At 46.2% G+C, this 14,501-nt stretch overlaps 1 protein-coding gene across 1 annotated transcript in view; it reads left to right on the plus strand.

The window, feature by feature from the left end:
- Positions 1-14,501, plus strand: part of USP43 (ubiquitin specific peptidase 43) — a 92,377-nt gene that overhangs the window by 55,783 nt on the left and 22,093 nt on the right. Inside the window, exons 7-8 of the mRNA XM_060271792.1 lie at positions 9,776-9,938; positions 14,378-14,489. Coding sequence (XP_060127775.1) covers positions 9,776-9,938; positions 14,378-14,489 — 275 coding nt within the window. The remainder of the gene's footprint in view (positions 1-9,775; positions 9,939-14,377; positions 14,490-14,501) is intronic.

A 14,501-nucleotide genomic window follows, 5' to 3' on the forward strand; every position in this document is an offset into this window, starting at 1 on the left:
GTTTAAATTTTCCACCCCTCCACCTAAGAGCTCTAGTTGGTAAGAGTGTGTCTGCACTTCTCACTACAACCCCTTCCAGAAAGAATACAGGGAGATTTTATCCCAAATTCCTTAACTTATACTCTCCTCTTGTTGTTTTACAACAAGAAAAAAGGGGAGGGGAAGAAGAAACAAGAGGTGAAGATCTTTATCCAAAGGGAGAGAAGTCCCCCCTCCCCCTAAAAAGGAAATGGAAAGAAGATCAGTCTCCCTATAAACAAAAGAAGAGAAGTTCTTTTATATACAACAATCTTCAAGAGCTTTCGCCCACTTGCAGGTCTTCGTCTTCCTTGTCTTCCTCCAGTTCTTTAAACAGTTCCTTTTTGTTTCTGTTGCAAAATCTTTCCGCCTCCGCCACCGATCTAAAGGTCTTCTTTTTGCCTTTGAAGGTGAAAGTCAATCCTTCAGGATACTCCCATATGTACCATATTCCATTTTTGCTTAGGGTCTCTGTTACTGCTTTGTAGCCCTGTCTCTTGAGCCTAAATCTCTTCGGAATTTCTTTGAAGATGGCTACTGTTCTTCCTTCTATCGTCAAATCCTCAACCTTTTTCCTCTGCAAAATTTTCTCTTTGAGGAGCATTGAATTTAAGAAAATCATCACATCTCCCGGTCCCTTGAAGTTTTTTGTCCTATCCGTTCTTACTCTATAGATCTTGTCTATATCAAGCATCAGATCCTCTTCTCTCACTTTTAGCCATGTTGCCAATCCTTTAATCATTTTTTCTTCTATTTGCTCTCTTGCCGACTCCGGGACACCCCTCATCCTTAAAATCAGCTCCTTCTGCCTCATCTCGAGAAAAGCAATCTGATCTTCAAGCTCCTCTTGCTTCTTTTTCAATCTTTGTGTCATTTCATCTTCTTTCTCCTTTACTGATCTTAGATCTTTGTTTTCTGCAGCTATCTTTTTTATTGCTTCCTCTTGTTTTCCTATCTTCACATTTATGTCTTTCACCGCTTTATCTAGTTCCTTGTTTTTATTATGCAGCTCTCTCATCTGCCCAGTCAACTCCTCTATCATCTTGGTGTTGTCACCCACTTTAATCTCGATTGAGTCCACTTTGGTTTCAACTGAGTCCAATTTTTCGTTTAAAGTTTTATTCATTCCTATTATCAGTTCTTTTATGTCTGCCAAGGACTCACCTTCTGGGATTGGAGTTGACATTGATTGCCTTCTTGATTGGTTCCCTGCCAATGCAGTGGAACTAGCTGGATTCTCCTTGAACTTTCTTATGGGCATTTTATTCCTCTGTTTGAGGATAGATACTCAGAGTCCTAATTTTCCCCTTTCCTTTCCCTATCTGGGAGTATCCTTCTGTGTATTCAGTCTTTCATCATCCTTTCCTTACAGCAGTCTCATCAAGAAAAGAAAAAGTCGAGAGAAAAGGGGGGGGGAGTACTTTATGGGCTTTAAAAGTCTGCTAAGTTTCGATGCCTTGGCAGTCTGCCAGCTTTCAGTTTCCAGCCTCAGCTTTCCCTCTTTGTCACGTAGATACAACAGCTGCAGCTGCAATGTCTTTGATCTCCTTCTCTCCTCTTCACCTCCTCCTCCACCCTGTTTCCCCCTCCTCCTCCTTCTCCTTGTCCTTCGCTTCGGAAAAGAACCTTTCAAAATGTCTTTTCAAGCCTCCCGGTCTCCATCTTGAAATGAGGGATAGTAATCAATTGTTCAATTAAATTCTATTTTTACTCTTGCGCTCGGTTTTCCTGTCTCTTTCAATCTCTCTGACTTCCCCCAGCGCGTTTAAACAGTGACCCGTTGTTCAATAAACAACTCTTGTTCTGTCAGAGGGCTCTTTCGCAATTAAACAGCGGTGGGTTTACTGACTCCTTCGACTTAGCCTCCCGCCCGCGGTCTTAGTTTTGTAATCTTTATGTCAACTTTGTAACACTCACGGTCGGTTTATCGTTAAGATGTATCTTGTCGAAGAGCTCTGGTGCTTGCTAGGAGCGGAGATTCTCGGGCGCCGCTGCAGCAGACACTGTAGAGTTTTTGCGTGCGGCTCCTCTCAGCGACTCTCACCATTCAATGGTGCCGCCGCCAAGTTCTGCCGAAATCACGCCGCTTTTCTCAGCTTCAGTGAGGGACCCGTACCCTCACCTTTCCCTTGGAGGGGTTTTAGGCGCCAGCCCCCCTCCAAAGCGTACTTTGTCTGCTTTTTAGAGCTCCCAGATTGCCGGAGCTCCCTCTCCGCGATCCGTTCCCTAGCGCACCATTACCGGAAGTCCGCTCCGAAGTGACTTTTGATGCTGCTTTGCCCAGTTCCAAAATGGCCGCCACGGCAGAATAAACCGGGAAAAAACAAAAAAAAAATCTTAAATCCCGACTGCTGCAATAACATACCTGCCAAGTGCCCTGTTTTATTTGAGATTGCCCCATTTGCTTTGAAGGTGCCTCAGGCTCGTTTTTTCAGCTAGGAACAGCTGGAAAAATGGGGATTTCCCGGGGAATACGGGAGACTTGGCAGCTATGGGTATGCAATAATACAGGAAGCCATGTGCGGAGGAGCCTAATTTAAGGAGCAAAAAGTGCTGTGTATATCTAACCCTCCACTTTCCCCAGCCTTTTTCCTTTCATCCTCCCAGCTTGCTGCCTTTCTCCATGCTTGAGAAGACTGGGAGTCAAGCGGTAGGGAAGAGGGGCTGTGGGGGTGTATATTGAGAGAAGAGCTTCTCTCACCCACACATCCGTTTTATTCCTTAAACAGTGGCACCCATTCCCCCATCCACGTTCTTGGCCACGGCAGCAGATCCAGGTTTAAACACACCGATCTACTGCTGCCCATGTCTAGCACGGCCTTGAGAAAGCCAGGTGGCCATGTGACAATCATGTGTGACGGACAGAATGCTCCTTTATTCAGCGACCAAGCAAAGGTACTGCTGCCAAAAGTAACAGCCTCAGAGCCGGGCAATTAACTCGGCACTTGTTAAGAACCTGTGCTGATGTTGTGAAGGTTGGGATGCTTTGCACATTGGCATTCGGAAGCCAGCGTGGAGGAAAGGAGGAGGAGGAGATGCCCAATGCAAAAGGGAGAAAGAAGAGAGTTTTCTTGGCTTCATGGGATCACAAGGAGGCCAGTAACTTTTAACTGAAGACTGGCTCTATCCATCAGCCTGCCCTTGTCTCCTCCAGCCAGCACAGATTAGCCACAGTCACAGCAAATAGCCTCAGAATGAGTGGGCTTTAGGGGCGCCGAAACTCTGTCACTTTAACGGCCTCTTATTAAGATCTACAGTCTTGTGATTGCATCATGAGGCCTCTGGGAAATACCTTTTCCCTGCAGAGTCAGAGGACCTTCTCCGCCCCCGCTGGCAGCTTTACTACTTGGCTGTGCAAAAGGCATTTTTCCTTGAGTCTGCTCTTTGTTTGGCTTTCGGCTGGCTCTGGCAGACTGTGAAGAGGTGATGCACCTGTAAGGCGGAGGTGCAGTCGCTGGGACCAAGTCTGAGCTGACAAATCGGGATGGCTGCGTCTGAGAAGAATTGGATGGATGCTGATGGATCAGCCCAAGAACCTCTCCTGTGCCCCCGGTCCTGTTTCTCAGCCTGCTGGCCTGATTTCCTTCTGAGAGGTTTCAAGTTGTTTAGCACTGAACACACAAGTGGCTGTTGTTGAAATTGATGCAGTGAAAGCTTGCCTGCTCCTGCTTTTCTGCAACAAGTGTGTTCTTCAGTTCCTTCTTTTTGGGGGTGTCTGGAGGTATAGTCCTCGTCTGCTAGGGTCATCTCAGAGTGCACATTGTTTGAAAGCACCTCCTTTGCCAACTTGGGAAACTTCATGCATCATGGGGGCTGCAAGGTTTCACCAGGAGGCATTAACCTTCTGCATACAAGGCGAGTTTGATACATGGGTGCATTCACAAAAGTAGCTCCACACATGTATCCAGAGGTGGCCCTGGGCCATTTGGGAAAGGTGATTTCTGAACAGTGAATTGCTCAAAGGGTGCTTCCAGACCATTGCTATTTTCAGGTGGGATTCAGATCATGTACCAGGAAATTCAGGTTGATTAATCAGGTTGATTAATAAATGAATGAATGAGTGTTAATATGGTGCTCTTAAAGCAAACTGGCTTCCTCCCCCAAATGGGACCTTTTGTAATAAGCAAAGTGGTAGAAAAATACACTGGGAAGTGTAGGATAAAAGTTGTATGGCATGTTGTCTAACTTCCCTGCAAACAAAGAAGAAATGAATGCTCAGTCAATCAATGACATCACGTAACCTCCTTGCAAACACTTGATAAACCTGTTAATTTTTCTGAGTGTTTCAGTGCTGGGAGACACCGCAGTTCACTAGAGCTTTTCTTTTCTCCCAGTGTTTGTTTGCTGAAGTTATTTTGCCCCCCTCTCCACCCCCACTTTCCATCTGTTCTATTCTTTATGATTCCTTGTTGTGGCAAAAGATAAATAAAGTACAAGCTGATATTTTGCAACGAGTAACCGGTGCATATTGTTCTGTATGCAGTTTGGTTTTCTTTTCTTTTTTTCCTTTTGCACCAAATCCGCAAGGTCATATTTTATCAGAAAAAACTCCTACATTTTAGTATGCTTTGTTCCCCTAGTCCTAACTTGTTACCAATATGAATCATAGAATCATAGAATTGTAGAGTTGGAAGGGACCTTGAGGATCATCTAGTTAATCTCCCTGCAATGCAGGAATATACGAGGATCGAACCTGCAACCTTGGTGTTATCGGCTCCATAGAAGCACTGTTTGGACTACAAAGCTATAGTCCAGGTTAAAGGCAGCATTAGATTAGGAACGCTTGTTACAGGATAGGCACAGACCAACTTTCTCCAACGTCCTCCAGATACGTTTTTCCCCAGCATGGCCATTTGGAGGGCACCAGGTTGGGGAAAGCTGCTATCCGCCCCTAAGCCTGCTTTACTGCGGTGTTCTGCCTCTGCCTTTCAGGCATTTGGGGAATGGTGTGCTGTGATGTACAGCAGGAAAAGAAATGCCCATAGCCTCTCCTGCACAGCATCCCAAGGTTTCTCAGTTTAAGCTTGAAACACTGAAAATGGTTGAGGTTTGTAGCGTTAATGCAGCTGTGTCGAACCATTCAGAAAAAGAAAAAGCCCGTGGGAAAAATGTCTCCCCTAACGTAGTTTAGGGTAAATAGAAACAGACGTGTTTGCAGTTGCTTTCATTCCAGTTATTAGCAGGCAGATGAAAGAGAGGTGGTAGCCTAAGATGGGACTGAGAATGATGTTGCATGGAAGCCAAGGCTCTAAAAAAGCCAAAAGGATAAGATGTGAAAAATAATGTGTTGAATTTGATTATGTATTGCAAAAAATTAATAAAATATTATATGGCAAAAAAAGAGAGAGAATGATGTTGGAGTCTACCTCCCATTGGCAGGTGTCTCAAAGAAGGTGAAAACCCCTATAGTTCCACCTCTGCTTTCAGAAGCTGCATGCTCCCATACACTACCAGTTGCTGGGAGCTGCAGGTATTTGTGCATTCATAGCCAGCTTGCAGCCTTCCCATAAGCACCTGTCTGGTCAGCAGGCTCTCCTTACCTTCTTCTAGTTCCATAGCTATGGTGCAAGCTCAGGCAGGCATGCCTGGAAAAAACAACAACAAAGAGGCAGATCCCCTCCTGGAAAACACATGAATTGCAAAATACTGTTTGTCACAGGTAGTGAGTGAGTCTGTAGAGCAGGCATAGGCAAACTCGGCCCTCCAGATGTTTTGGGACTACACCTCCCACCATCCCTGGCCACTGGTCCTGTTAGCTAGGGATGACGGACGTTGTAGTCCCAAAACATCTGGAGGGACGAGTTTGCCTATGCCTGCGGTAGATCAACAACATGAAGCATCTCCAAAAACACACACACTGAAAACCACAGTCCCTGGAAGATATCCCTAGGCATTGGAAGGTGGTGGCAGCGTGAACCCACCTATGCCAGCTCAGCCAAACTCTGCAGCAAGGGTCTTGTTGGATTACAACTCCCATCATTCTTGACCACTGGCCGTGCTGGCTGGTCACTAGACCCCTAGAGTTTGACTGAAAGGGTGGACTCACGCGGCTGCTAATGCGATGTGCGCTTTGGGTACCTTTTGGGGACAATGATTTTTGGGAACTCTTGATGTTTTATTATTATTATTAAAGGTTTTCTTGGTTTACAAAGATATGTGCAATGTCTCTCATAACATTTTTACAAATCAGTTTCATTTGTTGAGACATTGGGGAGGAAAGGGGAAGAGAGGTGACAATGTTTCTATTTTGCTTAATGTGTGTGGGGCTTTTTGTTAGCGTTGCTTGTGTAGGCACCGTCTTGTGTAGGCACCGTCTCATCATAAACGACAAGGGGGAAGGCCTGTCCCTGAACATGGCCCTCCACATCAGCTGAGACCCAGGGCCGACCGGCCAAGGGCCAGACGGCCCAAAATACCCCAAACGAACACCTATAAGACTACATATAGGAAACTCTTTACAACTTACCCCCTACTCTTTAACCCCAATCTAATTCTAACCCCACTAGCCCCCTACCCACCACACCCTAGGTTAGCGCAACCTCAATGGTTCAGTAAACAGCACGAAGTGAGAGACATAGGACAACCCGGACGGGTTGGCAAGAAATCACCCTACATAATAGAAAAGCATGATGGCTAGCTTAAAAGCAATTACATTAAATGTGAGGGGGCTGGGAAACCCCATCAAAAACACTCACCCACCCCACTCACCCACAAAACAAAGACCACCACAGCCAACCACAAAAGAACAACCATATTCTAGGCCAGGCATCCCCAAACTGCAGCCCTCCAGATGTTTTGGCCTACAACTCCCATGATCCCTTGCTAACAGGAGCAGTAGTCGGGGAAGATGGGAATTGTAGTCCAAAACATCTGGAGGGCCGAAGTTTGGGGATGCTTGTCCTAGGCCAACCCCAACACCTCTCACCATCAAAGGAACACAAGTGAACAGCAGGGAACTCTTGATGTTGTTGCTCTAGAGACTCACTTGGGTCATAGAATTGTAGCATTGGAAGGGAGCAGAGGGTCATATGGTCCAGCCCCCTGCAATGCAAGGATCTCAACTAGATCACCCATGACAGAAGGCCACCCATCCTCTGCTTAAAAACCTCCAAGAAAAGAGACTCCACCACCTCTGTCCATTGTTGAACAGCTAAGTTCTTCCTGATGTTTAGTCGTAGTTTCCTCCCTTGTAACTCTGAAGCCATTGGTTCGGGTCCTAGCCTCTGGAGCAGGAGAAAACAAGCTTGCTCCATCCTCCGCATGGTAGACCTGTGATCAATACCGTTTTATAATTAGTGTGTTGCCGAAAGGGGACCCATCTCTGATTTGTGACTAATGCAAGAAGTTATTTTTAGCCTTCCATGGACCTGGCAGGCAGCCAAGCCATCCGTGCTTCAAAAGGTCAGGCTCTGAATCGAGATAAATTGGTTTTACAGTCTGTAAAATGCTGCTAGAGATCCAAAGAACTCCAAGTCAGGGAGCTGGGAGGTGTTGTGAATCCTGGAGTGGCAGGAGGGTGTAGCTAGGCTAAAAGCCTGTAAAGAACAAGAAAAGAGAGGCAAGGGGGAATGATGTTGCCTCTTTTAAAGAAACCCAGAAGTTTTGGGAAAACAATAATAAATATTTGGCGTGCTTCCACCTGCTCTGTGTAGAATCATAGAGTCCTAGAATTGTAGAGTTGGAAAAGGGACCCTGAGGGTCATCTAGTCAACCCCCTGCAACACAGGGATCTCAACTAGATCATACATGACAGGTGTTTGAGTCATGTAACCCCTGCCTTCAGTCTGAAGTGGAGCCATAGGCCAGAAAGGGCATTATTGCTACATTCTGTTGATTTGATAAATGAGGCAAGCGTGACTTCCAGGTTCATCCCGATTTGAGAATCCTGGAGCTGTGAATTCTGAGATACTTCCCTGGATATGGGCTTTGCAAGGCTGAGGCTTTCAAGAGGGCAGTTTGGTGGGGAAGAAACCAGGTGCTGAGAGGCAAATGGGGATGAGCTGAGCCTTGGTGCTTATGGCTGCATTTTGGGATGGATTAGCTTTTATATGCAAAATGAGAAGGAAGACGGGAGGCAAAGTGCTGTGGCAGTGATTTATTGCCTCTCTGGGCTAAACAAGAGGCCTTAATTGAAAAACATCAGAGGAGACAGCGCACGCAGATCTGGGAGATGAAGTTCATGGCAATCCTGCCTTTTGGACAGCCCTATTGCCAGGTGGTTTTGATGAATTGCACAGCCCCGATCTGGGGAGATGGACAGATCTAGTTGCAAATTGGAGGCGCAGATTGGACTGATTATGCGTGAGCGTTTATTGCTGGTGATAATGGACACCAACTTGTTGAGAGTGTTAATGTTTATTCTTCCTTGCAGAATCGCAGATCTGGAAGGGATTCATTTGAATCATTTTGTCAAGCATTTGCTCTAATGCAATATGCCCTATATCTTACGATTTTCGGATGATCTGAGTCTAGATTTTCTATGAAAGTTCTTGAAAACGAGAGCCCACAAATCTCGAGTCATCTTATTCCCTTGCTGTCTATTATAATGAGGAAGCTTCCCCCCAACCCTGCATGGGTTTTATTTTCCATGGTATGGGGGTGGGTGGGAGCTGGGGGCACTGTTGTGTAGTGGTTCTACTCCTTCCTCCTGGGCTGTGTCCAGAGGTGGTGTGTGTGGGGGGGATGAATGTTCGGACCCCTGAGCACTCACTTGTGGGGTGCCTTGGGGCTCCATCCTCTCCCCAGTGCTTTTCAACATCTATATGAAGCTGTTGGGCTGATCATCAGGGGGTTGGGGTTGAGTGTTCACCAATATGCAGATGATACCCAGCTCTAGCTGTCTTTTAAATCAGAACCAGTGAAGGCAGTGAATGTCCTATATGAGCGTCTGGAAATAGTGGGAGGGTGGATGGCTGTTATTAGATTAAGGTTGAATTCTGATAAGAAAGAAGTACTGTTTCTGGGGGACAGGGGGCAGGCAAGTGTGGGAGACTCCCTAGTCCTGAATGGGGTAACTGTGCCCCTAAAGGACCAGCCTGGGGGTCATTTTGGACTCACAACTGTTCTTGGAAGTGCAGGTTAATTCTGTGTCCAGGGCAGCTGTCTACCACCTCCATCTGATACGCTGGCTGAAGTCCTACCTACCAGCACACTGTCTCGCCAGAGTGGTACATACTCTGGTTATCTCCTGCTTGGACTACTGCAATGCACTCTGCGTGGGGCCTACCTTTGAAAGTGACTCGGAAACTGCAGCAAGACTGGTGATTGAGAGTAGCTGCCGGGACCAGATAACAGCTGCCCTAAAGGATATTCACTGGCTCTCAGCACATTTCCAAACACAATTCAAAGTGTTGGTGCTGACCTTTAAACAGCCTCAGCTCAGTATACCTGAATGATATTAAAAGCTCATAGTTTAACTATGGAACTCACTCCCCCAGGAGAAGCTGATCACCACCAACTTTGATGGCTTTAAATGAACATTGCACAAATTCATGGAGGGTTGGGCTTTCCATGACTGAAGGCAGCTATGCTCCTGAGTACCAGTTTCTGGGAATCACAGGTAGGCAGAGCGCAATTGTGTGCAGGTCCTTGCAGGCTTCCCAGATACTGCTCTGGGATGCTGGGCTAGATGGACCATTGGCCTGATCCATCAGCTCTTCCTATGTTCTTCTTTAAGCCATTCCCAAAGTAGTTGTCCAGTAGAGGAGAGGGATGCCTTGGGGATTTACTCATGTGCCTTATTCTTTCCTTTTACCAGGTTGTCCCCACAGCCTCCCATCCTCTCCCAACTCTTCTGAGCCCGAAGGCCAGCGCTTGGCTCATAACGGGGCCATTTCATCGGAGTTCCTGCACCATGGCGGAGGGGGCAGGATCCTGCTCCTTGTCTGTAATGTGGCTGGGGCAGGGCAGCAGGCCGTGCGGTAAGTCCTGCCGAGCAGGAAAGCTCTTGCTAGAGCTGTTAAGAGTTCTGCCACTGTGGCTCAGTGGCGGAGCATCAGCTTTGCAGGCCAAAGATCCCAGGTTCAATTCCTAGCATCACCAGGTAGGGCTAGGAGAGACTCCTTGTCTGAAACCCTGGAGGACCGCTGCCAGTCAGTGTGGACAATAACTGAGCTAGATGGACCAATGGTCTGATGCAGCATAACACAGTTTCTTAGGTGCCTTTCCTGAAATGGGCACTTGACCTGTTGGCCGTCCGTCCCCTGTGACTCTCAGGCTTGCAGAGACCAACACGAAGGCCTTTTCAGAGGGTTGGGACTTTGAGCTTGGGAGTTAGCTGCTTGTTTTTTTGTCTCCTAGATCCCAGCTTGCTGATTAGCAGCTCCGAAAAAAGCCGGAAGCAATCACAGAAGCAGCAGCTGGGCTTGTTAAGAGCAGTTTCCTTTGTGTCATTTGGCACAACATCTGGGCTGTGTAACATTAATGTTAAGCTCTGATAAAGCAAGCGTAGTGGCAAGTTAATTGTCTCCACTTGGTGACGAAAGGGGCTTGGAATGGCAGCGCTGTCGCTTCAGCCAAATCAAGCTGTGCAGCTGGTTTGGACAAACAACCACCGAGCGTCCTGAGCTGCGCTTTGGACCATTTGGCCTGCAGCGGTGTTCTGCCCAGTGCGCCACTCGTTCCTTCAAAAGCCCATTTCTTTCCCATGCTGGAGACAAGGATGGAGGTGGGGGAAGCGCTGTACTCGCTTTACCAGCCACTGATGGCTGCGAGGAGCTTGCGGGAGGGCGACTGGATGCAAAAGCACTGTAGGCGGGTAATGAATTCACATTGCACATCCCAAATGTCATTAAGTAACGCTCTGCATGCTTGCAGTGGCTAATAAACCAGTCATCGGCTGGGAAACGGCTTGTAACATGCTGAGCTTTATGGAGGGCAATTTATCTAGCAATATTTCCGTGTTACGTAGGCAGGTCTAGCATCTCTCCCTCTCTCCTCCTCCCAACCCAAGTCCTTTTGCAGGGACAAGAACTATATGGCTTGATTCCTAGAACTTTCGTCTGTCCTTTTTGTACCCCATTTATTCAGCCAAACAGCAATGGGAATACTGATAGTTGTCAGAACAAGAAAAGAGCTTATAGGATGCATTAGAGGAGAGGGTAGCAGGAACTTACTTGAATCTACACTTTTGGTTCTGTCACGTTGCAGCAAATGGGTAGTGATGGTAGCCATGTCTCCTATTTTTTCAGAGGACAGTCCTCTATATGAGGGGGGCGGCGGTCTTCTCTTTGAAGGGTCATCTATTTTACAGGAACCTTAAGAGGTCTTGAAGTTGCCCGTCAACAGTTAGCAGCTGGATAGCAGATTAAGCAGGTCACTTGTGCACACGCCATACATTTAAAGCACATGTCTTCTCCCCAAAGAATCCTGGGAGTTGTTGTTTTCTACTCAGAGAGCTACAGTTCCCAGCACCCCTACAGTAACTACAGTTACCAGAACTCTTTGGGGGGAAAACATGAGCTTTTGAATACATTGTTTAAATTAATAGCAATCCTGTCTGAATTTGCATTTAGAAATATAAATTTGCATATGCAAACCTCTTCTAGAGATGCATTCCCCACCCCCTTTTTTTTTGGCAATGTGTGACTAGCCACCCTAAACTGGAACTGGAGGGTATATGTCTCCAATAGATCAAGTGGTTTGCTTGTTTTCTCCCCTTATTTGATTTTGAAGGGCTTCTCTTCCCATCGTTTCCATTAATTCTCTTTGTAGCTCTTACGAGACTCAGTCTTTTGAGTCCTGCAAGCTGACCAAAGGAGCCTGGAGTTCCAATCTGTCAAGTCTGGCTGAGAGTTACGCTGGCACCACCAGAGTTTTGAGTGTCCAGCTGTCAGCTTTCAGCCTGGAGTACCTATAAGAGCATGGGATCAAGCAGTTCAGATCAAAAAGTGCAGTCTCTTGAATCCCTAGGTCAAATATGTTTAGATTAATAAAGAAATAAAGAAAATACTTTCAAAACAAGCAAAGTAGTTTTAGCATGGAAAATAAAGAAAGCGGAAAAACACACACACTTTTTTCTGCTCCTGGGATGGATATATGAGACCAAGTTTCATTTTCCTTTAGTTACAGAACTAGTAAAGGGCTATGTGGAGTTGTTGTTTTTAACCCAAAAGGAAAATATTTTGCCAAAGAAAGTTAGCCTTTACAGTAGAAGACTTGCCTGTCCCAAATCTTTCATGCAGACTATCCAGCTAGCCTAGGCTTTCCCTCAAACAATTATCTTGGCTTTGAAGTGGAAATAAGATTTAGCTTTCCATTTAGTCAATTTGCATAGTCCCTAAGCCCGCCTGCCCTCAGCCTAAATTTGTTCAACTCCTTCCCTCCTTCCCGCTCATTTCATAGTAGACTGTGGAGTACAAGATCTGATCACACCTGATGAGAATGATGAAACAGAGGAAAGTACTGAGCAAATATCTGCCATAAAATGCAAAATTTCCAGACATGACATTTTGATTGGCAATAGATGTCTTGAAGCATTTCCAAGTAATCCAGCCCACCTGTTTTTATATCTCACAGATGACTAGCATGCCAAGTTTGCAATCTGCTTTGGAAATAGCCAAACAAGATTTTCTAGAACACTGGGAAACTGGTCGAGTTTTATGCCAGAGACCCATGCAAGATCATTTATTTGCATAGATTTCTTATAGTACGTTTACCTCATTAGTTTACCCCTCTTGCAAAACCGATCAAGTTATTTCAGAATTCTCTTAGTTTGTGCTTTCACGTCTCATCATGACATTGGATATTGCTTGGGGAGCTTTCTTGCACCCAGTAAAGCCGACTGATGCAGAGGACTGGCCAAACGCAGGACAGGAGTGAGATCACAGAGTGGGACCGTTTCCCTCAATCCTTTGCCTGCACTGCCTCCTGCTGGTCTTGCACCCTTCGTCATGATGAACTTCCCTTTAGTCAACATAGAGGAAGCTGAGATTGGTAATGTAACCACCCCCACCACTGTCATCCATTCAAGAAAACATGAATGCACAACCAGTCACCCCTTCATCATTCTTCCCTTCTCAGGCAGTATCAGTTGGGGAGAAGTGCAGCCAGACAGAGGAGAACTGGCTGAGCAAACATAGGGAATATAGGAAGCTGCCTTATACCAAGTCAGACCACTGAATCCATCCTGCTCAGTATGGTTTTCACTGATGGGCATTGACCCTCCAGGGTTTCAGACAGGGATCACCTCCAGCCTTTCCTGGAGATGCTAGAGATTGAATCTGGGACCTTATACCTGGAAGGTTATATTCTATTCTATAAGGTTATATTCTATCACTGTGCTACGGTCCTTCCCCAGGTCAAGCAGCACGTTTGTTTGAATGTTTTAAAAAGTGCAGGCGTTTATATTATGAAAGATCTACATTGGCTCCCAGTACGTTTCCGAGCACAATTCAAAGTGTTGGTGCTGACCTTTAAAGCCCTAAATGGCCTCGGTCCAGTATACCTGAAGGAGCATCTCCACCTCCATCATTCTGCCCGGACACTGAGGTCCAGCACCGAGGGCCTTCTGGCGGTTCCCTCATTGCGAGAAGCCAAGTTGCAGGGAACTAGGCAGAGGGCCTTCTCGGTGGTGGCGCCTGCCCTGTGGAATGCCCTCCCAACAGATATCAAAGAGGAAAACAACTACCAGACTTTTAGAAGACATCTGAAGGCAGCCCTGTTCAGGGAGGCTTTTAATGTTTAATAGATTATTGTGTTTTATTTTTCTGTTGGAAGCCGCCCAGAGTGGCTGGGGAAACCCAGCCAGACGGGTGGGGTATAAATAATAAATTATTATTATTATTATTATTATTATTATTATTATTATTATTATTATATTAGTGGCTTGAGTGCAGGATGCTCTTTTCCTACCCAAGAACAGCAATGGGACTTTAGTTTTCCAGCTGCTCATTGTCTAGGGTCAGCAGAGGGTCGCCTGAATGGTAACATTCTAATTGGGTAGCACCCTGGGAAGAATATCATCCCAACCTCAGAGATGCTGCTCCATTATACCCTGACGCCTGAAATGTAGCTGCATTTTACGGAGAGCAATGAGCCTGGGCAAAACGATGAGTGATGGAGGAGGAGGAGAAGTGGGAAATTTAGAGCATCTTTCTTGCTAAACTCTGGCAGTCGGCTATTCTGAAATAAGTCCCTGCTGCTGGCACGATCAAATTAATGTGGTGTTGAATTCCACCCTTCATTTCATTGGGAAGTAACTTTAAAATCTAGATACCTCTGCCAGTGAGTGAGTGAGTGAGTGAGTGAGTGAGTGAGTGAGTGACGTCTTGGCTTCTTTTGTATCACTAAGTGAGCAAAAGGCACCTGAAGGCTAGTTTCTTTGCACAACCCACAGCAATTCTCTAATGTGTTTTTTCAGGTTTGGCCCTCCTTTACTGATGCGGGAAGACAGAGCCATGCTGTGGGATCAGCTGCAGCAGTGCATCCTGGGCAAAATGCGCTACCTGATGAGAAGGGAGGCCCAAGTACAGGTGAGTCCATCC

Source organism: Zootoca vivipara, chromosome 2, assembly GCF_963506605.1.
Source record: "Zootoca vivipara chromosome 2, rZooViv1.1, whole genome shotgun sequence".
In the NCBI taxonomy this organism is placed as follows: Eukaryota; Metazoa; Chordata; class Lepidosauria; order Squamata; family Lacertidae; genus Zootoca; species Zootoca vivipara.